Raw genomic sequence first — 27,330 nt, 5'->3', positions numbered from 1 at the left:
CTCGCCGCCTCCTCTCCCCGCCTCTGCAGACGCAGCCGGGCGCCTTCCTCCCGGAGGGCGGCTCGCGCACCCAGGCTCCGCGTCTTGTCCCAACAGAAATGAATGAAGACGCTGTTCCGGTTAACTCCAGGTCACGAGAACAGTGAGGCACTTCTGAAACGAACCCATTAGGAACATTGAAACAAATAAAAAAAGCCCGCATCTGGCAGCGCCCACTACAGGCTGCTGACGTAGACCCTGCTGTCCTGGAGCTCCTCCTCGCTCAGGCGCCCCCGCGCGCGCGCACAGCCCGCGTCCTCTTCGCCCCCGGCTCGGTCCTGCCCCGCGTCCCTGCAGTTCACAAAGGGTAAGAGGGCGCCATTGGGGCTCTGTGGGGCGCCCCCGCTGAGGATGTTGTCGGCCGCGCTCTCCATCTCCTCTATGGTCATGTCGCAGGCGTCCGCCAGCTCCTGGGTGGTGACCTCGATGAACTTGGGATCTTGAGCGAACTGCCCCAGTCCTTCAGAAATCAAGACCTGAAGGAGCGGGGTGGGAGCCATGAAGAACCAAAGGAACATTATTCCTGGAGCCCAGCTCTTCTGTTGAGGGCTAGAGCCAGGGGTGTCTGGTGGGTCACTCGGGGAAGTGTGCCTGTGCACGTGGACCTGTGTGTGTTGGGAGGGGCACCCACAGGGAACAAGTAGAGATGGAGCATCTGCCAAAAGAATTAGGGATGTGCAGGCCAGAGAAGTTTTGGCTGGGGTGGTCAAACACTGTCATCAAATATATAAAGACTTGCTAATGGCCCAGCACCGTGGCTCACACCTGTCACCCAGCACTTTGGGAAGCCCAGGCAGAAGGACTGCTTGAGCCCAGGAGTTCGAGACCAGGCCCAGGCAACACGGGGAAACTTCGTCTCTACAAAAAATTTTACAACAATTAGCTGAGCGTGGTGATGCACACCTGTGATCTTAGCAAGGCCAGAGGCTGAGGTGGGAGGATCATTTGACCTCAGCAGCCCCAGGCTGCAGTGAGCTGTGACTACACCACCTCACTCCAGCCTGGGTGACAGTGACAAGCTGCAGGGAGCTGTGACTGCACCACTACACTCCAGCCTGGGTGACACAGCGAGACCCTGTCTCAAAAACAACCAAAACAAAACCCACAGTAGGCGTGGCTCTCAGAGGGACCAGGGAGGCTGCCCTGCTGCTACCTCGGCAGATCCCAGCCTGCCTCTCTCCTTTCTGACACCCACCGGACCTTTCTACTATTCTTTCAGAGAAACCGTTCTCCCTGGTGAAACTGCTGAGACAGGCCCACTGCCCATTGCCTGCCACCGCCTTTCTAGGGGTGAGGTATATGTGCAAACACGGTGCATGCCCCTGCCTTGCTTCTTCTGGGAAGGGCCAGCCGGTGACCCTCAAGCTTCACTGTCCTCCCCACCGGCTGCTTAGTGCCTGGCTATGGGAAAATCGGCTCCTGAGCCGGGGGTGGGTGCTGAGTGCAGCCTGGCACTCACTCCTCCGAGGCATCTGTTTGTCTTGCTCCTTGCCCACGCCACTTATTCTCTCCTCACCCTGCTTAGTTTTTCTCTGGCACTCCTGGCCTTCCTGATGTGTTATGTGTGTGTGTGTTGATCATCTGTCTCTCCTCACCATGATGTGAGCTCATGAGAGCGGAAGCTCTGTTTCTCAGCTGTGTCCTTGTACCTAGAACAGCCGCTGCACATGGTAGGCCCTCAGGGGAGGTCTGTGAAATGAATGCAGGATGACCAAGGCCACAGGAATATCAGACTTTGAGAGGTAAACCTTGGAAGCCACTGGTTTAACTCCCCACCTCCTGCACGACGGCCTGATGTCCAGGTGAGCACAGTCTCTGCTTGGCTATGTGTGATGATGGGGGGCTCTCTACTTTTCAGGCAAGCCCCTCTCATTTTGGAAGAGCTGTTGGGAAGGTCTTCCTCGTGTGAGCTGAAATCTGCCTGCTGGTGGGCTGAGCCAATTGCTCTGGCCTGCCACCCTTTCCCCATTCCACCCGTTTCAAGGTGTAAGAGGTGTGTGGCACCCTCCATAGTCACCTCCTCTCCAGTGTTTCTTCCCTAACTCCCTGAACCGGTTCTTCTAGGACATGGTTTCTAGGAACCTTGCCATCCTGGTCATCCTCTTTTGGGTTTGTTCCAATGTGTCAAAGGTCCCTAATAATGTGGTACCAGGATGGCACTAGACGCTCTGGCCAGGCGGAGCGCCGTGGGACTGAAAGCTCTCTTCTTCTAGACTAGTGGCTCTCAACCTGGCTGTACATTCAAATCACTGAAGAGCTTTAACAATCATCAGTTAATTTGTCCTGGGTTGCCAAAGCGCCCCAGGTGATGCTCACGGGCAGTCAGGCCTGAGCACCTCCCATCTTGCCTGTCTGTGCATAAAGGCAGCCAGGCTCACATTTGCATGTTGAGCAGCTGCAGCACAGATGCCTCTGGCCGGGATAAGTTGCCCAGTCGTTTCTGTTGCGCTCTGCGGTGGGCCTCGCCTCAAGAGAGCCCACAGCATCTTGTGCGGTCATGGCTTTCCGCATCCCAGCCCTCATGCAGCCCTGAGAGGGAGGGTCTTGCCGGCTCAGATACTGACTGCAGTGGATTTGGCAAGAGCCAGGTGCTACCTCCTCAGCCAAGTCCCCTTGTTGCCCGTGGCCTCTCCCCCCTGCCCGTCTGTGAGTCACCTACCGCTTCCACCAGGCTGCTGGCACTGCCATGGAACTGCCTCCCCGGGGCCCCAGCCTGGCCGGGCACCATGAGGGAGACGGGCCGGGCTCTCCGGGTGGCGCTGCTGTCCCCGCCACCGGGGGTGGTCTCAGCCCAGGAGCCGCAGTGGATGGACGGGAAGCTGCTGTTGAGTTTCTCAGTGGACTCGGCGCCCTCCAGCCGCAGGGTGGGGATGGGCTGTGGCGGCCAGCCTCGGCTGCCAGGTGTGGCCGGCGGGGTGGCAAAAGGCCTGGGGAATGAGGCAGGGGAATGGCTTCTCTGGAGGAGGGGGCTCAGGCCTGCCACTGCCAATGCCTGCGGACACACAGGGGGTGTGAGTTAATAGGAGCGGTCGACCCCAAGCAAGGCAGGCCCCTGCTTCTGAGCAACCACTGCTTTGCAGCTGCTGTGTCCAGCCAGCTCCACCTGCCTGGCATTCACATGCCATTGTTTTCCCCTCTCGGTCCTTTCTCAACCTGGCATGACTTTCAACCATCTCAAAATACATCTTAGGATCATCTGGGTCTGAAGTGATCTCTTTCTCCTATAACTTCTGAAAGCCGGGATTGGGTGGAGTTGTGGTCACCTGCTTTTAGCCCTGGCCTGGTCACCTGTCAGCTGTGCATTCTCTTGCTCTTGGTTTTGTCCTCAATAGAATGGAGAGCAGGGTGAGGCCTGCATGTCGGTAAAGCCAGAGAACGAATGCTGTCTATCCATCCCCGCTGTGGGGCGGGTGTGAGGTTCAAGTGCAATGAGGTCTGTGAAGCACTGTGCACCTCACAAAGAGTTGGGAAAACCAGTATTTGTGGTTTTAGTTCTTACAGTTAATGGGGCCATTCATAATGCCCTGCCAGTCTCCAGCTCACGTTGTCTTTGAACCGTTGTTAAATCTGGTGCTGTATTGTGGTTAAAATATTCACAGCCGGGAGCAGTGGCTCATGCCTGTAATCTCAGGACTTTGGGAGGCCAAGGTGGGCAGATCACCTGAGGTCGGGAGTTCGAGACCAGCCTGACCAACATGGAGTAACCCTGTCTCTACTAAAAATACAAAATTAGCCAGGCATGGTGGCGTGTGCCTATAATCCCAGCTACTCAGGAGGCTGAGGCAGGAGAATGGCTTGGACCCGGGAGGTGGAGGTTGCAGTGAGCCGAGATCGTGCCATTGCACGCCAGCCTGGGCAACAAGAGTGAAACACTGTCTCAAAAAAAAAACCAACCAAACAAAAAAAACCAGATTCACATGGTGCACCCTCTGTCCCTGAATGTTCTTGAGCATCCTGAGGGTCGGCACCAGGCCTGCCTGGCTGTTGCCATGACGACCTGCCCAGGCAGAGGCTCTGCAGAGTGAGCTGCTCTGACGGGATGTGCTCCCGGGAGACAGCGACACTGTGGTGGGGAAAGCCCACCTCTAGGGTCACAGAGTACAGGAGGAGAAAGAGATGAAGAAGAGAGTTTCGTGCCTGCCAGTACGACAAGAACAGGTAAGTGAAATCGACTTCTAGAAATCTTTTAAGATAGCACACACAGTGTCCCCACATCCTTCCACCTCCTGCCCCGGCCCATGGTGGTCCTCAGCCTGGGGCTCCTGGGTCCCTGGGAATCTGAGAAAAGTGTAAGGCCATATTCATTATTTCAGAAAGCCCAGTGGAAGTCAACGCCACACAGGCTAAGAAAACCTGTTTATTTCTTGGAGCTGAAGTATTATCAACTCAGCCAGGCCACGCTGGCCATCTCATGCTGATTATGCGTTTTGATTGGCAGTTGAGTATCTCTGGGTACAAAGCATAAGTCCATTTAAAACATAGGCCCATGCTATAAGAGAGTATATCTTTAAAAAAGTCAGAATGTTGGGAGACCCAGGTTTAGACCTGTTTGCCTGGGGTTCATAGACTGGCCTTATATGACACTGAAGCTCAAAGATACTACGGTATGTTTGGTCCTGGCATCTTGGATTTCATTGTCTCAGCTGGAGTCAGCCATGCCAAGAGACATTTCCTTTATGGAATCTCCCTGGACCTGCTTTCTGTGGATGTCATTCCTACCCTTGACCATGTTGCTGGTGGGTTCTTTAATCACTTCTCTGTCATTGGATGGACTTTTGTCCGGCACAATTTCCAGGTATGTTCAAACTCTAGGTACAAGTACATCTTCCTGAGTGCCCTGCAGCGTAGGCCAGTGTCAGGGCAGTCAGTGGCATCTGTGGCAGCCTAAGAAGAAAGCTCAGGTAAAACCCGCAGCTCTGGGTCCTCAGGATCACACAAAGAGCTCCTGAGACCAGTACTTCCTAGGCGCCCCCTGCGATGCTGCAGACCTTGCTGCGGCTCTCACCTGCACAGCAGGAGTGCGAAGCCTTACAGGGATGGCTCTTAGGGCAGGGGCAGGACGTGCCAGCCATCTGAGACAGGCAAGACCCACTGAGGTCTTCAGGATTTGTCCATCACCCCCGGGACTGTCTGGCCTGCTAGCAGGAGACAGCGGCCTGTCCAAAAGTGGGAGCTACCTGATGATGAACCAGATGCAAGGGCAGGACTGTCTTCTGGGAGATGTCTCCCCCTCGGTCCTTCTGTCGCTTCAGACATTCCAGGTGGAAAGAGGCCCTTCGACCTGCAAAGCCAGCCAGAGAGCCAGGATCAGGGCAGGAGAACAGGACGCTGGCCTGTGACGGTTCACACCCTGGTAGAGTGCCAGGAGCAGTAACTATGGCCCGAGACACTCTCCTCTCCCCTCCCCTGGTCTGAGACGTGTTCTGAAGCATCTGTCCGGGGCTCATCCCCGCACACCCTGCCTTTGGATTGTTGTCTCCTTGCTTTGGAAATCCGCCCACTGTGTGGGGCAGGTTTGAGGCAGGCCACGATGGTTTCTCAGTCATCCCTGAGTACCTGACCGGCGTTCTCTTGGGAGTTACCACCGGCCACATCTGGAGAGCGAGGGGTGCATTTACCTAGTGAGGCGGAGCGGAGGAAACCCCTCTTTGGGGATTGCCGGATGTCCCTCTTGTCCTCCTCTGGGAGCGTCAGTTGCCGATTTTCGTCATCCTGGTAGGACAGCCTGGAACAGAGAGCTCTTGGGGCTTGTTCCTGGAGGCTGAGAAGTGGCCACCCACAGGGACAGCTGCACCCCCGGAAAGCACTTTGATCCTTAGTGAAGGGACGCCTGCTTTGTGCTTACAGACAGGTTTGGGGAACTGCCACCTCAAGAAGTTCTGGCCTGACCCTGGCGTCTTCCAGGCCTGCTCAGGGGGAGTTGCCAGCTCCTCACCCGCAGCCTGTCTCATGAGCCTGCAGTTCTGACTTGGGGCGGTGAAGGCAGTCTGGGGTCAAAGGTGTTGAGAAAGCGGAAAGAATCCTAGGCCCATGAAGTTCTTTTGGGGAATGGTCTTGGCTCCCGTGTTTGCATGAGCTGATGCTGTTTTCCCCAGTGACTCTTAACTTTAGCCCAAACTTATCCCTACCCCCCGATTTCTCCCTGCCCTGCCACCCCCTCTTCAGCAAGAGCACATAAGCAGCTGCCTACAACCACTCGACAGTCACTCAGCAGGTGAACAGCAGGGCTGTGAGGGACCTCAGGGGGTACCTAGTCTATGGCTTCCAGGCCTTTGATGGAGACTCAGTGAGAAGTAGATCTGACACCTTCCCATCATGCACAGACACAGCTGATGGGATGAACCTCACAGCCTTTGGCTACCCTCGGTGCATGCCTTGTGCCCTGGAGGGTCCTAGTCCACTTCAGTCTGTTCTATTTTTACTGAAATCTTGACTCACAATCCCTGCTGGGTCAGCCTGGAGTCCAAGAAGCACCGTTGCATTCCAACCTCATTCCCAGATGAGATCACTGACTCGCTGGTCCCTGGTGCCACCCCACACCTCTGTGGTCACTCCATGCCTGCTCGTGGCAAAGCACAGAGACTTGGATAATTTATAGACGTGCAGGAATGCTGGTTGAGTGTAGACTGCAGTATTTATGCCTTCTAGCCTTGCTCTTATTCTCAGCTAGGTAAGGCCTGCCTATTATATTTTGTTCTTACGCAAATCACCCCCACTCTTGCAGACCCAGCTTCCGTTTCACCTTGTGCATGGTACCAGTTAAGGTCACCCTGCCCTCAACTTTCTCTGAACGCCTGTACCCCTGGGGGTTGTACCACTCTGGGGGTAGTGAGCAACTCTCCATGTTATCTTCCTCTCCTGAGACCCTCTTAGATTCCTAGTTTGTGGAATTTCCTTGAGGATGGAGACTGGGTTCTTAACGACCTAGCCGAGTGCCTGGTGCACCGAGCACTCTAGAATAACCAAAAAAGTTAAAATACATGCTCTTCCTGATATCTAGGGTAGGCGGTCAGGCATTCGTGTGTATTCTCTAAAAATCAACTTAGAGAATATTATCTCATAAGGAACTTCAGGTATTTCTCCTGGTTTTACATTGTCTGTGTTTTGCTGAGTCAGAAAAGTAGAAGGCCTGTCATGCCCACCGCCCCACTTTGCTGATGGGGACACGAAGGCACAGGGTGGTTGAGGGATTTGTTAAGAGTCGCTGGTTGGGACTCTTTCCATGCTTTTCCTTACTCACTGGATTCTTCTTTCTATGCTGGGGAAAAGGAGGTGCTTCTGCTACTCTTCCCATCCAGTTCCAGAGCAGAAAGCACTGGACCCCAGGAAGCTGCACGCTGTGCTGGCCTGGCTGCCGCTCTCCCTACACCCCCACAGTTGGGGGCCTGGTGCCCCCTCCCACCACCTCCAGCCACACCTTTCCTGTCTTCAAAAGCCTGCAAGGCTACCCCTTCCTCACTCTAAAGTCCTCTCAGGAACTGAACGGACTGATATGCTGGGACGGGTCGGTGAGTTCTTCGTTCCTGCCCCCGGCCCCCGTGAGGTTCCTCCCTGTCTGCATCAGCAGCTCCGGGGTTCCCTGGTGGGGCTGAGAGAGGACACGCCCTGCATGGTGCCTGGCCACGTTCAACTGTGCTGCTCTTCCAGAGTGGGACAGTGGCTCCCAGCAGGCAGCACAGCCCCCCAGCATGCCAGGTTCTCGACATGCCTGCCCTCCAGCTCAGAAAATAATAGAGAAGGGGGAGCTTCTCTCTAAACCCCTGGAAAAGTGTCCATCCAAGGAGCAGGCGCGCCTGCCGCTGGCCTGCCCATCCCTCCAGAGGGCCCATTTTCAAGTGGCTGCATGCAAGCCCATGGGACCCAGGCATTTCCCGCTGGGGAAAACCCCATGCCTCAGTTTCCCTTTCTACAAAATGGAAACGACATATGCCCTGCCTGCCTCAGAGGCCTGTTGTGAGTCACAAATAAAGTAACAGATGAGATGGGGCTTTGAGGGTGAAAAAAGCCAGAAAAGCTTCTGAAACAATGTGTCTCAAACCTCTGTGGATGTCACCCACAGTCCTGAGACGTTTCACAAGGCGACCCCCAGATATACGTCTGTGGGCCATTAAGCCAGTGTTTCACAGCACGTGCTTACCTTTGTGTCATTTGGCGCATTCTGATAGCTTCTATTGTGCTGTGCTGCGCCTGCTTTTAAGGGCTAGTCATTAGTGACCAAATGAATGTCACAGCCTTCTAAAGAATCTAGATCTGCAGCTAAAATCCTCCAAGAATTCCAGCAAAGAGAAGAAATCTCAGGCCTGGCTTTGCCACCAGTGCCCTCTTCTGGGCAGCTTTATTATAAGCAGTGTCTTGAAACGCTTGTGTGATTGTCAGTAGATGTGTGTGTGTGTGCACTGAGTCTCACCAGAAAATGTATTTATGACCGTGTCATACTGCCTAAAATGTTTATAAAACAATGTTCAGAAATTTTCCTGGCGAGGAAAGACCAAGCTAAAAAGGGCATCGTGTGTGTGTGTATGTGTGTGTGCGTGTGTGTATGTGTGCGTGTGTGTGTATATGTGTGTGTGCGCGTGTGCGCGTGTGTATGTGTGTATATGTATGCGTGTGTATGTGCGTGTGTATATGTGTATGTATACGTGTGTGCACGTGTGTGTATATGTGGTGTATGTATATGTGTGTGCGCGCCGTGTGTGCGCGTGCATGTGTGTGTATATGTGTGTGTGTGCGCGTGTGTGTGAAGGGGGCTCCCATTTCACTGAGGAGATGAGAGCGATGGTGCGGATGTTTTTTCTATGATCTCCTCTCCTCCTGCAATCAGCCCCAGAGAAGGGATCTCAGGGACCTTCCCCTGCCTCCCCAGATTTGTTCCCACACTTGGGTCAGCCTCAGCAGAGGGCAGCAGAGCTTACATCTCTGTGGAGAGCAGGCTGGGCTCACTGCAGGCCTCTGTGTCATGGTTCATCTTCACTTCATAGGTCTCATCCTGAGACGTCTCCTCCGGACCTACCATGGCTGTCTGGCTCTCCCCGGAGTGGCACCTACAATATCCAAGATGAAGAAAAACATCAGGAACTGCTAACCCTCCTCCCCTTCCTTCAGCAAGTAAAGCAGCACACACGCACACACATGCATGCATACACACGTGCACAAACACAAGCACAGGTGAACAGGCATACAGTTGCTGGTGCTTTGTTCTCCTGTGATTGCTGATGGATCCGTGGAAGTGTTAAGATTAGAGTGAGGGTCCCGTTTGGGAGAAGGATGTCTGCTGTAGATCCAGGGAGATCTGAGTCCTGACCCCAATTCACTTACCCTCTGGTCCAAGTCACTTGGTCCACCTTATGCCTCAGTTTCCCTTTCTATGAAATTGGAATGACATATGCCCTGCCTGACTTAGAGGCTGCCTCCCACTCACCTCCAGCTATGACACCTGGGTCTTTGGCATCTGGCATAGCTGAAAAGTCCCTGGTATCCTATTTTGATGGTGCCCTTGACTCTGACACTGGCACCCTGGGGTAAAGACACAGACAGGAAGCCTCACCTAGAGGAGTTTGCTCTCCTGAGCAGAGGGCAGTGAGCCTGAGTCCCTGCTGAGCCTGAATCCCTCCTGAGCTCCAGACCCTCACACACCAGGGCGTGCCTTTCCCTGTTGGGACAGGGTCTTCTGCTCACAGGGTCATGTCTTCTTCAGCTCTGGACCAAAGCCTCTTTTCCTGTCTGAGCTCAGCTCAGTGCCTCCCTCTGTCTCGCTTTCTCTAGACCTTGCATGCTGGGCCCACTTTATCCTCAGACACCCCCTGAGGGCATCAGGGAAAGATCCTGGTCCATCCTCTCCGAGCCGAGTGCTAGATCAGTGCCCTGGCCCTGAGCATCTCAGGCAGGGTAGAAGCAATTCTCTCTGGAGGAAGAGGAGGACTGCAGACTGCCACCTGCCCTGCAGTGGAAGGAAAGGTGAGAGGTGGGAGCTCCGGGAGGATTGGGAGGGGAGGGAGGTGGCGTGGGCTTTGGTGAGGCACAGTGGGAGGAGCTGGAGACACAGAGCAGCAGCAGGCAGGCAACAGCACTTTTGGGGGCCACCGGGCACAGGACGTGCTGGCCCATCCTCAGCACAAGCAATGCTAGGGCCTGAGCTGCCCTTAGTCTTGAGCTGCGACACAGGGACGAGGGAGCTGGGACGTGGGCTATGCTCCTCTTCTTAACCAAGCTGAGGCTCGATGCCCTGTGTGCCCTGAGTGTTGTTTGTACCATCTGCAGTGGGCAGAGGGAACCGACATTTCATGAGTGCTGACTGTGTGCTGGGCACTGTGCCGGGTGCTCTGCATGTGTTTTGCTATGTGGAGAGATGTATCTGTGGGACAAGGAAATCCCCTGGGGTCTCCTCCCCCAGCTCCTGTAAACATCCCTCTCCCCTTATGTCACAGAGAACAAAGCTTCATATGAAAATGTCCTTAGAGGGTGGGATTTAACTCACCCTGAGATGCTAAAGACAAACATGGAGCCCTCCTTAAGCAGAGGCTTCAGGAGGCCAGAGGGGAAAAGTGGGTGTGGGGACCCAGGACTTGAGTCCTCAAAGGCTGTGGAAGGGGCGTAAGGTTGCAGAGAAGGATGAGGCCCCCACGACAGGTGCAGGCGCCCAAGACTAGATGCCTAGATTAGATCCTCTTCTATGCAAAGCCAGCCCTTCAGGCCAGCACCTAAAATCCAGTGCCGAGCGCACTGCCCTGTGCACAGAAGGCAGCAGTGCAGGCCTCATCAGTTGAAGGACGCCCCCAGTGCTGCTTCTGGGTGGCAAAACCAGCCAACCTTGCAGAAAGGAAAGTAGACAGGGAGATGGTCCTTTAAACTGGCCTGCCGTCTGATACAGTTAAATGCCTGGGTCCCATGGGCTTGCATGCAGCCACTTGAAAACGGGCCCTCTGGAGGGATGGGCAGGCCAGTGGCAGACGTGCCTGCTCCTTGGATGGACACTTTTCCAGGGGTTTAGAGAGAAGCTCCCCCTTCTCTATTATTTTCTGAGCTGGAGGGCAGGCATGTCGAGAACCTGGCATGCTGGGGGGCTGTGCTGCCTGCTGGGAGCCACTGTCCCACTCTGGAAGAGCAGCACAGTTGAGCGTGGCCAGGCACCATGCAGGGCGTGTCCGCTCTCAGTCCCACAGGGGAATCCCGGAGCTGCTAATGCAGACAGGGAGGAACCCCACGGGGGCCCAGGGCGGTGGGAAGTCCCACCATCCAGCATGTCATAGCAGTGTATCCTAGAGCACGGGGATCAGAGGACGAGGAGAAAAGGGTGAGTCAGGGTAAGAGGTGCAGTCAAGACCTCCAGGAATGATCCTGTGCCAGTGCTACAGACGGCGCCTCCCACAGCGGGGCGCCCTCCCCGGGAGGCTGGCAAAGGGGCTCCAGGGAAGCCATGGAAACGCCATTCCCATCTCAGCTGGAAGAAAGGCCAGGTTTCGGCAGAGACTTGGTAAAGGGCAGACAGGATGGTTTCTGTTGTGCAGCCAGAACGCATACATCTGAGGCTCACACTGGGCCACTCAGGAAGCACGGGAGAGGAGAGGGAGAACCAGTGCCCCAGGACGCTGCTGACTGGCGCTGAGCCTGCCATGTCTGATCAAGGGCAGGACTTGGGAGACAGCATAGTGCCTCCTGCTCCTGCTGGGGTCTGGGGCAGCGACCTCCTGGAAGCTTGAGGGGCAAGTGGCCGGCTGAGGCCTCCGTCTCCTCCACCGTCTCCTGAGGGTTGCAACACGTGGGCCCTGTGTGCTGCCTGGGGTGGCCAGCCTCCCACTTACCTGTTGGAGCTGAGCTTCCACGCCACCTCCTGCACCCGGATGGCAGGGGACAAGGGGGGCCCATGGCCCTCCACAGTGCTGACCGTGCTGGGGTAGCCGGCGGGGCGAGGGAGGCGACCCAGGGCGGTGTTGTTGGCGTTGTTGATGTTGGCGTTGGAGCCGGTGGACGAGTAGCTGCTGGGAGTGAAGGTGGAGTCCACCAGCTTCTCATGGGACGGCGACTCAGTGTCGCCCTGGCTGCTGCCCGCCTTGTTGATGTGCAGCGGGCGCTGAGTGGTGAAGGTCTGGGGGAAGGCGCTCCGGCCGTCGCTTTGGTAGTAGCTGACGTGGTTGCCGAACAGGCCACCGGCCCTCTGTAGGCAAGAAGGAGGGGCGGATGGAGGAGACGCCCCTCAGCACCCACTCCTCCCAGAGAACAGACTCCACAGCCAGGTCAGGGAAGTACAGAGCCTGGGAGGCCAGGCTGCCTTCTTTCGGGGAGGCCCAGCCCTGCTGGGAGCCAGGAGCACCTGAGGACCTTCTTCACGCCTGGCAGCTCCAGAGAGGGAGGGACCCGGAGTCTCAAGGCTCCAGGCTCCCTCTGTGGCAGCTGGGAGAACCCACCCACCAGAGGGGATGGGATTGAGCAAGGGGCTGTCGCTGGTACAAGCTGCCCTGGAGGTTTCCAGCGAAGCCCCTGGGCTGGGGTGAGTTTCCAGGGCATGTCTAGGATGGTGGTCCCTAAGAGCAGCCAGCACATCGTGAGGGCAGGGGCTGGGAGAGCGACCAGAAGATGCTAACCAGATTAAAAAAATGGAAATCCAATGTGCTCACACAGCTAAAAGTTGTGTTGGCCAAACGGTTTTGAATATGAAGAATTTCCTGCATGGTGGTCTTTTTTCCCCTCAGGGACTCAGAGAGATTTAAAACCTGGAGCCAGTGTTTTTCCCCAGTATTCTTTTCCTTGTCCTGGGGAAGTGGGCAAGTAGCTATTTGCAAGGTTGGTCCAACCCTTGACATCAGAACATCCCTGGGCCTTGGTGACTGAGCCTTTGGTTTCTGGGGTCTTGTCGGGTTGTGTCACCACCATGCCATGTCTCTGAGGTCACTCAGTGAAGAATGTCTCCCAGTGATGAGAATAAGGATGAGGAAGAGACGGAGCAAGGGGAAGATGGGCTCAGCTTGCCCCCTGTGTGTTCCACAGCCTGGGAACTGGGCTCGGGGCTGGGAGAGAGAGGTGTGAGCAGGGTCCTGCACAATTATGGCTGGCAGCTTCTCCCTTGCTATAGAAGGATTTATAACCAAACACCAGTGGGGTGAGGCAGGCAACACAAGTGAGTGATAAATGCCCCTCATTCCAGTACAGCCTTTTTAATTTTCACTATTGGAACTGCTGGGCAGCTTCAGTCTCCAGGAAAGGAGAGGGAAAGGGGAGGACTGGAGGGGTCTTTGAGACCTGGAGAACGGACGCTATGCTCCATCTCAAAGGGCAACCACCACTAGGCTCCAGCCCTCTGCTGCCCCATGGGAATGCAAGCGCAAAATTGCCAGGTCTCCTGACTTTTCCAAGGAACGCCAGACATCTTGATTTTGACCTGAACGTGCCAGATTTTCAAATATTAACAAACAAAACAAGCCTGTAGATTAGATGTGCCCCAGGGGTGACCACTTTGCAACTTCTCACGTAGAAGTTTCTCCTAGGAAACATTTCCCTTAGGGAGGCGGCTCCTTCCCACTTCTCTGAGAGCCAGTGAGACTGGGAGCCACGATTTCCAGGGAGCCCTGCCTTGGGATGGAGTCAGGCTTGGAAAAGGCAAAGGAGTGAGGAGACAGCTAATCAGGAAGAGCCTGGAACTGGCCCTCTCCTCTGGTGCAGCTCTTTCCCCTGGACGTTCCCCCGAAAACCCCAGCCCACCCTCTTGCTCCAAACTGAACTTTATAGAGGCCGAGCGTGCGCCATGGCACCACCCACCCTGAAGATGTCATCTTCAGAAGCAGCGGACACAGCCTCCTTCATGGCCTTGTCCAGCTCCTCCTCAGCGGTGAGATCTCCAGAGATGGCCCGTCGGATCTCAGGCCCGATGTCATGCAGTGTGCGCAAGCCAGCCTGGAACCCAAGCGGAGGATGGTGAGGACCGTGCTCCCTTTCCTCCAAGCTCGCCAGCCAGCCATAGCCTCGGGCCAAGGCCTGTCCCTCCAGGGCCCTGGCATCCTCCACCCAGCCAGTCGACCCTCCGGAAGGTTTGTCTGTGTGTGAACTGGGGGCTGGGCTGCCCTCTGATGGAAGAATCCACTTGCCCATCCAGGAGGGATGAAGGCTTATTAGGAGGGGGCACCAGGGGTCAGGGGCTGTCATGGGAGCCTCAGTGAAGTGTTTGAGAGATCTGGGGGCTATGACAGCAGGCAGGACCATGGAGGGCAGTCGGTGGGTGGCAGGTGGGGAAGGGCACATCGCCCCCTTCTCACAGCCATCTTTGGAAAGGTCTGGAGTTCTCTGAAAGGTTCCCTCTGCAGGGACCTGGCCTCCAGCCTGCTGGGAAGGGACTGGGACCCTGACTGGAGGTCAGAGGCAGTGACCAGGACGTTCCTGGAGTGTGGGCCCGCCCCCAGGCCCTCACCTGCAGAGACAGCGCGTTCCTCTGGGAGGGTTTGCCCACAAGGCCCTGCTCTTTGCGCTTCTTGAACTTCCGGAAGTACTCCTGGATCAGGAACGTGGCGTAGAACTTGCCAACGGTGACCTCATCATCTGAGACGTATGGAGAGGGGAGAGGGGGTAAGAGGGAATTCAGTTGAACTTCATTCATTTTTTTTTTCAGCATCCAAAATTTTTAAAAACTTTTTAGGTTTAATGTTTTTGGAGAGGTAGTACATTCTCATGGCTTTAAAAGAGAAAAAAAAAATACCTAAAAAGGCTTATGGTGAAAAGTCTCTCCCGCCACAGCCCTTATCTGCCTAGTCACCACCTCCTGTAGATAATCTAGTTTCTCGAGTATTTTCTCGGAGATTCTTAGTGCAAATTAGTTATGTAAATCATCAAACACATTCTTAGCCCGTTTTTTTTTTTTTTATGGAAAAGGTAGCCTATCATCAAAATTATTTCCCGCTTTTTTTTTTTTAACTTTACTGATATTTGCTGACTCTTATTTGATTCCAGAGCTTCAAATGTCCCTCCTCAATTGGCCCCTCTTCCAAGTGCAAGTCCAAATCAGTTCAGCTTAGCTTGGAGGGAGCGGCGGCTGGAAGGAGGGCTTTCTTCCCATGGAAGTTTGGATTTTTCTTTCAAACCAGATTGGGTTTTTGTGCCAGGTGGGTTGGCTGCATCCCTGCTGGGCTGGATACCCAAGATTACATGTGACATCATCAGTCCCTGTCCTGGGAGTGAACCTGATGGTGGAGAAGCTGTAAGTTCCTACAGGAAACATTTCATGCCTGGTAAGGAGCCCCTTGGCTCCACCTCCTGGTTCTCTGTGAAGAGATGCAACGGGTGCAAAAGACAGACCTAGGGGCTGGTGAGGGTCCTCCTCCTACCTGTCCCTCCAAAACAGCCAAGTCCATAGCAGTGATGACCCCTCCCTTCTCTGGCAAGCACCCCCTTTCCACGTGGGAGGGAAAAACCCAGGGTCCCCTCTTCCGCACAGTCAGAAAGGAAGAACTGCATGATGGGACAAGCCTGGAGTCCTAGGTCCCCTGGGGCCTGAATCCTGAATCTGCTCTGGACTCTCCAGGTAACCTTGGGTCAGCAACTTAGCTTCTAAGAACTTTAGTTCCCTGAGCGAACTTCACAGAAATGTTGTCAGGATTCAACAAAATGATGTATGTAAAACATCACATGGCACTAGCGAGATTTTCACTTGGCCCAAATCTGGTTTTCCCTCTGGCAAGTGGTTCTCAACACAAGTGGTGTCGCCTCTTAAGGAGGGCACAGTAAATGTGTGGGATGGTTTTTAGTTGTCAGGGTACTGTGGGGGTGCCACCGGCATTAAGCAGCTCCAGACCTGTCCCTTGAAGTGCAGGCATGTTCTGCAATAACAGCTTTGCACTCTGCAGGGCTTTCAAGTTTATGCCACACATCCATGATTCTGCTTAGGATTCTCTGAGCTCAGAACATAATTTCATTTTGCAAATGAACATAGGGCATTGTTTTGCATGGTTTTAACATACCTAAAAATTTCCAGGAATACAACTGCTGTGTAAATTGACGAAAACTATACCTTGGAGTGTTTAAACTTGGCTGAGAGAGGTTCACGTTTTGGAAAACTGGATTCCTGATGGCGATGCTCTTTGCGGTGTCTGGGTCACTCACCGTAAGTGTCACGTCATGGTTATTCTGCATATGTGTAAGTATGTGTGTGTGTTTATGTGTGGGGGGTTATTTATACACACAGTTATTTAATACACTGATTTACCCCTTATTTCAAAATGACAAATACAAAGTGTTGACAGTATTCAGTATTGTCTTACTTCCTATGAACCCAATTGTCTTACTTCCTGTGTTGTAAATGTGTACATGAGAAGATCTCATCAGTTAAAAGTACCTTCTGGTATAGTTATACCTGAGTATTTACATATTGGAAATATCTGCTTTTAATAGATTTTATGTTAGAGTGAAGGCATTATATTAATATTTTGGAAATTATAGGAAAGTTATACTGTCTATAATTTGCATTCGGGATCATAGTAAAGGCAATATAAACTCTTGGCTATAAAAAGGGATTTGGGGCTTGATAGGGTCAAGAAACACGGCTCTTGGAAGAACAAAAAGAATTTCATCCAAGAGGGGAGGAATCTCAGGGGATTCTCCTTTCAGGGCCTTAGCGCAATCCTACAGCAATCAGGTTTATGGGAAACCTACACTTTGTGGACTTTCCTTAGAAGTTCTGCCAAACCCCCTCAGCATCAGGGACTCGCCTGTTACCCTATGTAAAAAGCAGGGTCGCGCCAGATTTCCAGCCTGACATTCTGTTTCTGAGTTTGTGCAGGGCATTGCACCTGCGTCCCTTCTAACCAACAGGGCCTCTGAGTCCCGCAGGAAGGGTCTGAAGGCAGAACTCCAGCAAGCCGAGGGGACTCAAGAAGCAAGTCTCAGGGGATGCATCCACATTCTAAGGGTGCCACCGCTGGAGGACAGGCAGGCCGAGGAAGGCGCGGCCAGGTCGTGGCCGAGGTGCGGGGTCCAGGGAGCACTCACCGCCTGCAGGGGGCACCACCTGGTCCAGCAGCTTCATGCTGGTCCGCTTCCAGATCTTCTTGATGATGGCCCGTAGCTCCTCATTGGCCTGTTCGAGGTTCCCTGCAGGGCGGAAAGGATCCTCAGCCCCGTGGTGGGCCTCTGATGGGCTGGGTCCCTCTGCGTAAGGTAGGAAGCCACAGATGGTGGCGTCTGCCCCACGCAACCTGACACATCAGTTTCTTTCTCACTGGCTTCCCTTCTCCCCAGTCTTCCCGTTTTCTACCTCCTTCCTCTTCCCCTTCCTCTCTCCACCTTCCTTCCTTCCCCCTTCCCTCTTATGCCCTGTCCAATGCCATTCCTCTCCCCTTCCCCCTGCCTGTGGCTCAGGCCAGCCAGGGGGCCCCTCCGCCCGCACTCAGTGCTCTTCCTTGTGGACTGAGCCCAGTGCCCGGGCAGGAACAATGGCGGCCATGTGCTCACCAGCTGGAACACGTATGGCCCCGCCACGGGCAGTAGGGGGTCCCCATGGGTGGCATTTCTCATGGAAGTTGTTGGGCAGCCACAGGGAACATGGATGACTGGAGGGTACATCTGTCAATAAGGGCTGTATCCTGAGTTCCTCTACTTAGATGCCTGCCCTGTGCAGCCTCTGGGGTCCCAGCCTTACAGTGGTGAAAAAGGAAAGCCGAGCCTCCTTACAGCTGTAAGGGCAGATGTGGGAGGCAGGATTCTAAGGTGCTCCTCACCAGGGTATACATGCTGCCAACCCCCTGGGCCCCTGACCATCACAGATTTTACTCCTGAGATTAGGTTATATGGCACACGGCACCTATGACCTAAGACAGGGAGGTTAGGCCGACCTGACCTAGTCACGAGCCCTTTAAAAGCAGAGTTCTCTCCAGCTGGCCTGGAAGAAAGCAAACACTCATGTGGGCTGAACTTAGCGAGGCTGCTTCTAAGCGAGGAGCTGAGGGGGTCCCCAGCTGTCAACCAGCAGGAAGGTGGGGACCTCAGACCTACAATTGCAACGGATGAATTCCATCAACAACGTGATCTCCCCCAGAAGAGACCATGGCCTGATCAATATCCTGGATGTGCCTTAGGAGAGCCCAGCTTCACCACTGCTGGACTTCTGACCTGCAAAACCATGAGCTAATAACGGGGTATGTTGTTGTTGTTGTTGTTGTTGTTTTTAAGACAGAATTCCGCTCTGTTGCCCACGCTGGAGTGCAGTGGCGCGATCTCGGCTCACTGTAACCTCCGCCTCCTGGGTTCAAGCAATTCTCCTGCCTCAGCCTCCCGAGTAGCTAGGATTACAGGCATGCACCACCATGCCCAGCTAATTTTGTATTTTTAGTAGAGATAGGGTTTCTCCACGTTACTCAGGCTGTTCTCAAACTCCCGACCTCAGGTGATCCGCCCGCCTCGGCCTCCCAAAGTGCTGGGATTACAGGCGTGAGCCACCGCGCCTGGCCAACAGGGTATCTTTTTAAGCTGAAAAGCTTGTAATGATTTGCTTTGCAGAATAGGAAGCCAACATGGGATGTTTACTGCTCTTGCATAGGACTGGCAGTTCAGTATCGTGGTGGAGGGCTCTTGTGTCAGACTGCCTGGGTTCAAATCCACCTCTGGGGCCACAGGGCAGAGCATGCAGAGGTGGCAGTAGAGGGACTGACGGAATCCCAAGCTCCCTGAATGCCAGATCCAAACAGGACCTGAAGGCAGGGGACGACTCCCGGGCCCTCCAGCTACACAGGCGATCAATCCCCTTCACGGGAGAGGTAGCTGGAGGTTTCTGACACACGCAGTATAAGATCCTAACACACACGGTATTCAAATATACTTCGCTTTAGGACTGGGCTGAATGGTCTGCCTAGAACCTCAGAACGTGGCCTTCATTGGAAACAGGATTTTCACCAACGTAATTAGTTAGGATGAGGTCATTCTGGATGAGTCCAATGTGGCTGGTGTTCTTATAAGAAGAGGGGAGGAACCAAGACCCTGGAGGCTATGTGAAGATGGAGGCGCAGATGGCGTGATGCTGCTGTGAGCTAGTGCACACGGGGCATCGTCCACAGCCCTCAAGCTGGGAGAAAGGGTGGAAGAGATTCTCCCCAGAGCCTCCAGAAAGAACCAATCCTCCTGACACCTTAGTTTTAGGCCTCCGGCCTCCTAAACTGAGAGAACTTTCGCTTGTTTCAAGCTGCCCAGTTTGTGATCATTTCTTACAGCAGAACTAAGAAATTAACATAGCTTCCAAAAGTACCTTTCATTTTTTTTTTTATCAGCCTTAATTTATTCTCATGACGGTCTATGTCATTGTGGAAGTTCACTGACAATTGTTTCATGTCATCTGAGTATTTTTCAATATCTTCCTTCTACGTTCCAAGAGAAAAGCTGGTTTGGCTTGGTACTGGACTTGGGATGAGAGCTCTGGTTCTCTGAGGTAGGTGTTAATTTCTCCCCAGTTCCTTCCAGGCTGAGAAGTCTGAAGGGTGAGGACTGATGCCAGCCTTATCTTCACAAATGTAGGTGCCTTCTCCCATTTCTTTCTAGCTGTTTCTAAGACTTGACTTTGTCTTCCTTTCTTAAGATTTTAACAAGTTTGTGGAGGGCCTGTGTCTGATGAAGGCTAACCCTTCGGTGGGGGCATTACAGGCCCTTTGGTAGCTGTTCTGAAATGTCTTTGTGTTTAAAAGATAGTCTTTAATTCTTGACATGATTGTAGTTCCCACATGGCTGGCTTCTCCCCTTTTCTCTGGAACGCCTATTTCCTCAGAATTGGGTCTCTGCCTTTGATTGATCAGTCTTTCGCACTGTTACTAGCTATTGGTCTTCTTCTTTTTTTTTTTTTTTTGCTCGCTCTGTTGCCCAGGCTGGAGTGCAGTGGCCGGATCTCAGCTCACTGCAAGCTCCGCCTCCCGGGTTCACGCCATTCTCCTGCCTCAGCCTCCCGAGTAGCTGGGACTACAGGCGCCTGCCACCTCGCCCGGCTAGTTTTTTGTATTTTTTTAGTAGAGACGGGGTTTCACCGTGTTAGCCAGGATGGTCTTGATCTCCTGACCTCGGGATCCGCCCGTCTCGGCCTCCCAAAGTGCTGGGATTACAGGCTTGAGCCACCGCGCCCGGCTGCTATTGGTCTTCCTTAGTTGGCATGTGGCTTGCTTTAACAGTGAACCTTCGACCCTGCTGAATGCTTGCTTCCATACCTCCCTGCCTTTTGTTCCTCTATGGAACAAAATCTCACATCCTCAATTTATATTAAGTTTTAAGTATTACAGCATATTCCTCCTGGCAGTCATTTGTATCACCTCTTCTTCCCTTGGAACATAGGGTAGTGACACTCCTTGCAGAAAATTTGGAAAGTAAAAAAACTAAAGGAGTAAGGTAGATGTCACTGCTGATCTTTCTACTCATGATAATCAGTTAACATACGAACACATTTTCTTCCCAGTTTTCTTCCTTGTTATACACACGTATGTGTGAATTAAATGTGTGTTTTGGCTGGGCGCGGTGGCTCATGCCTGTAATCCCAGCACTTTGGGAGGCCCAGTCAGGCAGATTACGAGGTCAGGAGATTGAGACCATCCTGGTCAACATGGTGAAACCCTGTCTCTACTAAAAATACAAAAAGTAGCTGGGTGTGGTGACACATGCCTGTGATCCCAGCTACTCAGGAGGCTGAGGCAAGAGAATGGCTTGAACCAGGGAGTTGGAGGTTGCAGGAGGCTGAGATTGCGCCACTGCACTCCAGCCACTCCAGGTGATAGAGTAAGATCCATTTAAAAAAAAAAAAAGTGTGTTTTTGTTTTCTGGTAGTCAGAAATAGGCCTATTTATACCCGTTTTAGATTGAGTGATTGCATTGGCTACTGATGGTGTATTTTTTTTAGCTTTTGCTTTTTTTCAGTTTAGTAGCAGAACTTGTCCTATTTTTACTTTTTATTTTATTTTATTTTTTCAGATGGAGTCTCACTCTGTCACCCAGGCTGGAGTACAGTGGTGTGATCTCAGCTCACTGCAACCTCTGCCTCCCAGTTTCAAGCGATTCTCCTGCCTCAGCCTCCTGAGTAGCTGGGATTACGGGTGCCCACCACCATGCCTGGCTAATTTTTGGTATTTTTAGTAGAGACGGGGTTTTACCATGTTGGCCGGGCTGGTCTTGAACTCCTGACCTCAGGTGATCCACCTGCCTTGGCTTCCCAAAGTGCTGGGATTACAGGCGCGAGCCACCGTGCCTGGCTCCTATTTTTATGTTTTAGAAATCAGCTAATTATTTTGATTTCTGTCTTGGTGGATTGGTTCTTGTTTCACTTCATTTCAAATGTTTGTTATTTTTTTTCTGAAGGATCTAACTGAGAGAAGGCCCATGTCTGGGTTATTCAATGAATTAAATTCCCAGATGTCATCACCTTTCTCTAGTCTACAAATGAAGCAACGGAAGTAGAGACAGCGTAAATGGCTCGTACTCATGTCATTAGTGAGACAGCAGGGATTTGGATTCGAGTCTGCCATCTCCCTGCCCAGGGCCCCTTCCGTTGCCCCAGAGGAACATACTGACGGACAGCCTGAGCTTTAAGCTGGAAGTGTAGGCAGGGGAAGGAAGCATACTGCTTGTCTCATCTGTGTTTTCTGTAATTACTACACCAGTGGGTTTGACTCATCTCTGTAGCTGGTTCAAAATGCAGATTCCTGGGCCTCATGCTTGGGGATCTGGCGTCATCAGATCTGTGTGGGTGCCTGGGACTCTGTAGCTTAAACAGGTGTCCAAAGCTGATTCTGCAGCAGGTGGTCTTTTGACCACGCAATAAGAAACACTAGACACTCCAAGGCTGGACACGCTTGGAGAGAAATGGCATCTTCTTAGGAGTATTTAATACAGCCTTTTCCACAGTGGTTCACAAACTCTTATCCATCATAAAGTGAGCAGATTCTCTCCCTCAGGCTGCTGCTAGCCCTTAGGGTGCCTCGTGGAAACTAGAAGGGCCCCTCCAGGTGGATACAGCCCTGAGGGGGCCCAGTCTGAGTAGGTGGCACCGGTGAGGTCTGAATCCTCACCTGTCCGCTGGCTGACAGCCTTGATCCAGGCTCAGCCCACACAATGTGTGCGATGACCTCCACCACAGCCACCACTTGTCACTATGTCCCCTTTCCCACACATGTCTTCCCAGCACAGTCCTATTAATTTAATGAGTTGAGCATTTGAGACACACACCTGTAGCCAGTGTTAAGTCCTTTTAGACAGGGGTTGGTCCTGCTTCAGCTAACACCCGTCTCCTTCTGTTTTGTGAGCTATACCCTCTGACTTCAAGATACCACCAGAATGAGTCCCAGAGTTTCATAGAAAGCGAGAGTTCAAGATGAATAAGCCGGAGCAGGCTTGTCCAACCTGCAGCCCATGGGCCACATGCGGCCCAAGATGGCTTTGAATGTGGCCCAACACGTATTCTTAAACTTTCTTAAAACATTGAGTATTTTGCGATTTTTTTTTTTTTTTTTTTTTAGTTCATCAGCTATCGTTAGTGTATTTTATGTGTGACCCAAGACAATTCTTCTTCCAATGTGGCCCAGAGAAGCCAAAAGATTGGATACCCCTGAGCTAGAGGCAGGGAGACCATTCAGGAAGCAAAGAAGTCGTGAGCAGCCTGGGACCCTGGTCACCCCTGTATCCCCGCTTGGATGCTGTCTGGGGCAGGAAGGCCCCTTGAGCACTGTGCAGGCTGCCGAGCTCCTCTCTGATTATCTGCTAGACCTTCTGAGTGTCTCTCCCAGTGCCCACGGGCACCCTTACCTTCTGTTTTGATCCTCAGGGCTGTCCTGACCAGGGCAAACAGGGTGGCATTGAACATGACCGTCCCGTCGCTGTTCAGAGGCATGTTCATGGAGACCAGGCGCTGCAGGGGAAGGGGAGCAAAGCTGGTGATGATGGCAGGTGGTGCTTAGGGGACCACAGAACACCATGGCAGAGTGATATGGTTTGGATCTGTGTCCCTGCTCAAATCTCATGTTGAACTGTAATTCCCAGAATTGGAGGTGGGGCCTGATGGAAGGTGATTGCATCATGGGGTGGATTTCTCATAAATGGTTTGGTGCCGTCCCCTTGGTGAGTGGGGTCTCATGAGATCTGTTTAAGTGTGTGGTCCCTCCCCCTTCTCTCTTGCTCCCCGTCTCTCCATGTGATGCACCTGCCTCCCCTTTGCCTTCCACCATGATTGGAAGCTTTCTGAGGCCTCCCCAGAAGCAGAATGCTGGTGCCAAGCTTCCTGTACAGCCTGCTGAACTGTGGGCCAATTAAACCTGTTTTCTTATAAATCATCCAGTCTCGGGTATTTCTTTATAGCACTGCAAGGATGGCCTAATACACAGAGGATGCTGGGGGAGACACGCAGCTTGTGTGGGTGCTGTTGGAGTGGGCAGTGAGTGAATGCCCCCTGAAGCATTCCAGGGAGAATCTTGCCTTTGCCACAACTACTTTTGACCCTCCTCACAGAGTGGGAGAGGTATGAAATTTGTCCTCTTTAGATGTGAAGGCCACCCAACCTTGCGCCCTGCTCGAAAGTCTGCTCAGGCGTGCAGGTATGCTCTCCAGCGGCAGCAGAGACCGACTGCACGCCAGCACATGCTGGGAGTCCACCTGCCAGGCAGCATTCGCCCACAGCCCAGAGAAGAGAAGGGAATCACAGGAGCTTTGCCTGCAGGAGATGCTACATGTCCTCTCCGTGTATTGCCAAATACGCTTCTGCATCAAGCTGGGGCAGAAGCCTGCTGACGCTGGATAGTGCTGTCTTGGCCTCTTCTTTCCTAGCACACCTCCAGAACAGGCTTCCCTGGCCCCGAGCTCTGGTGTGGGGCCTTCAGCATGCACTGGGTCACGATGAGCAAGCGTGGTGTGAAGCTCAGCACGGCATCCATGCCGAGGGCACGCTCAGGGGGCTATTCGTCAGCTCACACGGTGACCTCCTGCTAATCTCAATGTCTAGAAGGGTTACACTTTTCCTGAGTGACCAGATCTTGGTGAGTCTCATGGATGAGGTGAACTGTATCGTGGCCACTGGAAAGTTTCGCATCCAGGCTTCAGCCTGCCCAGGCCCATCCGGAGGCCACAACGGATGCACCTTAGCTCCCTCCAGGCTGCACCCCTGCCCACCCTCACCTTGCGTGGTGTTTGTCCCTCGCATTTATTTTATACTCCTTTTTTTCTGATATTTTCTATGCCCTTGGAAATCTCTTAAAGTCTTTTTTTTTTTTTTTGGAGTAAAGTAGAGGCACAAATGAGAAGAAACTCAGTAAACAGAGCACAAGTAGAAGGTTCTGCGTTCCCTCAGTCTGCGTTTTCCATGAGTGGATTCTCACAGAACCGAATCCTCCTGCCATCTGTTTCCTCCTCTCTCCAGCCCTCTGGTCTCCCTTTGCCCACCTCTCTGCCAGCTCATTACTGCCCCAACAAGGGGCACAGAATGGCCACAGAAGAGAGGAGGGGAGAAATGGAAGTGACACTTTTTTTGGGGGGGGTCATGGTCTCACTAAGGAATCTGAGGAAAGTGAGAAATCCTCCCCTGGTACGCTTTGTATTTTAGTGATTTTAGTGATTTTATGTACAATTTTAGGACTCACAGACCCCTGAAGTCAATGCCTGGGCTTTCTAATTGCCCTCCACCTCCAGGAAAAGAATGCCTAACCCCTCTAGCCTAGGCTGGGGAGTCTCCCACCCCAGGATGCCCGGATGGTGCAGTGGGATGGGCTGAAAAAGTCCTTTATCCAGGACTGGGCCCCTGGCTCACTGGGACAGGAGGCATTCACTCCATTATTCCCTTATAGAGTCTGAGAATTTAGAGCTGGAAGGATCTTTAGGCACATAAACTAGTATGTTCATTCCCTTAAAGGATCACAAGAAATGGGCACTTCGCCTCCCCTCTTTTCCCTCTTCCTCCCATGAACCCAGTTATCTCTTACTTTGCAAGCCACGCGGTGAGGGCACAGCTTCCCAAAACCTAGTGGGGGCTGAATCCGCCGGAGGAGGGTCACCACATCCAGGTGTTTGATACGACCCCTAGAAGAGGAAGGAGGGGAGGGACAGGGTATCAGAGAGCCATGGTCTCTGCCAGCAGCCCAGGACACATGCGCCTGAGGGGTGGGGCCCACTCACATGGGCAACACTGCAGTGTGTGGTGGCCCTATTAGTCACACCCAGTGCAGAGCTGCAGAATTGCATGGCACAGCCCCAAACCAATATACATATACACATGTTTAGATTTTAATGAGTACTTTTCTGCCCAAGCTATGTTCAAAGTGGAAGGGATTTTAGCAGTGCAACAGAATTCTCAATACATACTTGCTGACTGAATGAATTAACCTTCTGACCAAAAGGTATTTACTGAGGGTCAGCCGAATGGGATTGATCTTTAGACCAGAAGCAGGAATGGAGTCAAGATTTTCCCTGGCCCTGTGTATCCTAACTTAAACACTTAACTAGTTATTCCTGATACTAGAATTTCCTATCCTTCCATTCAACTGAATGTAGCAGATAATATTCTTTTCTTTCTTTTCTTTTCTTTTTTTTTTAGATAGAGTCTTGCTTTGTTGCCCAGGCTGGAGTGCAGTGGTGCAATCTCAGCTCACTGCAACCTCCGCCTCCCGGATTCAGGCAATTCTCGTGCCTTGGCCTCCCAAGTAGCTGGGATTATAGGCATGTGTCCAGCTAATTTTCGTATTTTTAGTAGAGATGGGGGTTCGCCATGTTGGCCAGGCTGGTCTTGAACTCCTGGCCTCAAGTGATTCACCCACCTCAGCCTCCCAAAGTGCTGGGATTCCAGGCGTGAGCCACCGCACCCAGCCTAGTAGATATCTTCTTGACTTAATTGAAGGTGCTGGGCCTCCTCCTGCTGGCAGACCCTGGGGTTTGATGCAGTTCGGTGTTTCTAATTGATCCACCCAGTGCTGGCCAACCGTGAGCCCTCCTGCAGGTATGGCCAGTGATACCCTCTCTCAGCTCAGGGAATCAGGACTTCCCTCTGGGAACTTACTTGGCTTCAGGGTCATACTCTGCCCAGATTCTTTTAAACTCATCCAGGTGGTGGGGACCAAGGATGGACCAGTCCCTTGTCAGGTAGTCAAAGTTGTCCATGATGACAGCCACAAAGAGGTTGATGATCTGCGGGGAACAGTATAATGAGGTGCTGGGAGAGGACCTTCCTACACACCTGCCTCTGGAACCCCCTTGCCAGCTGGGGCCCACGGATGGCAGAAGCCAACCCTTCTAAAGACCAGTAATCCATCCTACCAGCCATAGAACCTGGGTCTCTCAGACATAAACTTGACACAGCTTCCCTGAGAGTTGTGTGTGATGAACCCACATCACAAGCTGGACAGCTTCCCTCCTACTGAGGGAAGGCTGCACAGGACAGGGGGGACTTTATCCCCTTTTCCTCACTCCCCAGCAAGACGCCAAAAAAGTATAGTTCTTTCTAGGCATCCACATGTCCCCTGTGTCCTCTGGGACAATGTCACCATGACAAGAACCAAGAATGGACAAGCAAGATGCTGGTGGAGCTCCCTCTGGCCCAGGGCTTTCTGCCTTTCTCTCCATGTGGTTGGACACTCCTGCCAACTAAGTCTTCCCAAGCCAGCTCCTCTGATGGGGTTGCCCTGATCGTGAGCTGCAGAGACGGAGGGTTCAGGCTGCCCTGGAACTGGGCACTCATGGCTACTGGCTGTTGAGTTCCTCCTTGGCTTACCAGGAAGGCACAGAGCATGTAGAAGCTGATGAAGTAGAAGACGGCAAAGCTGCTGCCACAGGGTGTTTCACCCTCCGTGCTGTTGCTGGGCTCGGACTCCGGGGCACACTTCTTGCCTGGCATGCAGGCCAGCATGATGTCCTGCCAGGCCTCCCCGGTGGCACACCTACAGGGCAGGGAGAGCCACATCCATGCAGCCCATCCTACAGACGCCAAGGAGGGCCCTCTGCATCCCTCCCCACCTGTCCCTTTCCTCCTTCCCCAGAGGGAATCACTAAAATGAACTTGATGTTCATCATTCCCCGAATGCTCTGATATGTTTGCTAAATATGCAAACACATGGCATTATTTTGAAGATTTTAAATTTTATATACACAGTAACAAATTGCACCACTTCCGAAAACTTGCTGTTTTTGCCATCCACAGGATGTTTTTGAGACTTAGCCTTTTGGATGTATTTTAGTTCCAGTTCATTCACCTTAACTGCTGTATAGGAGTATGCTCTATGAACTTACCATAAAAAAATCCGGCCGGGCGCGGTGGCTCAAGCCTGTAATCCCAGCACTTTGGGAGGCCGAGACGGGTGGATCACGAGGTCAGGAGATCGAGAC

General features: G+C 52.8%; 1 protein-coding gene across 21 annotated transcripts in view; it reads right to left on the bottom strand.

Annotated features, from left to right (window-relative positions):
• Positions 1–6: 6 nt before the first annotated feature.
• The window catches only part of CACNA1C (calcium channel, voltage-dependent, L type, alpha 1C subunit), a 659,923-nt gene continuing 632,599 nt past the window's right edge, over positions 7–27,330 (bottom strand). For 12 of the 21 annotated variants that reach the window (XM_011931041.1, XM_011931040.1, XM_011931027.1 and 9 more), the window contains 13 exons: positions 26,720–26,885; positions 26,009–26,136; positions 24,939–25,035; positions 22,777–22,879; positions 17,005–17,106; positions 14,435–14,562; positions 13,789–13,923; positions 11,838–12,190; positions 8,952–9,080; positions 5,658–5,764; positions 5,217–5,320; positions 2,699–3,031; positions 7–515 (listed from right to left, as the gene is read on the bottom strand). In XM_011931041.1, coding sequence (XP_011786431.1) covers positions 216–515; positions 2,699–3,031; positions 5,217–5,320; positions 5,658–5,764; positions 8,952–9,080; positions 11,838–12,190; positions 13,789–13,923; positions 14,435–14,562; positions 17,005–17,106; positions 22,777–22,879; positions 24,939–25,035; positions 26,009–26,136; positions 26,720–26,885 — 2,185 coding nt within the window. In that variant the 3' untranslated portion in view covers positions 7–215. Of the gene's footprint in view, positions 516–2,698; positions 3,032–5,216; positions 5,321–5,657; positions 5,765–8,951; positions 9,081–9,583; positions 9,689–11,837; positions 12,191–13,788; positions 13,924–14,434; positions 14,563–17,004; positions 17,164–22,776; positions 22,880–24,938; positions 25,036–26,008; positions 26,137–26,719; positions 26,886–27,330 lie in introns of all 21 variants that reach the window. The other 9 variants (XM_011931035.1, XM_011931034.1, XM_011931038.1 and 6 more) reach the window with 2 other exon arrangements.

This window comes from Colobus angolensis, unplaced genomic scaffold (assembly GCF_000951035.1).
Source record: "Colobus angolensis palliatus isolate OR3802 unplaced genomic scaffold, Cang.pa_1.0 Scaffold89, whole genome shotgun sequence".
NCBI classification, from domain to species: domain Eukaryota; kingdom Metazoa; phylum Chordata; class Mammalia; order Primates; family Cercopithecidae; genus Colobus; species Colobus angolensis.
Note: the sequence above shows the minus strand (reverse complement) of the source record. Positions and strands in the feature narration are given on the sequence as shown.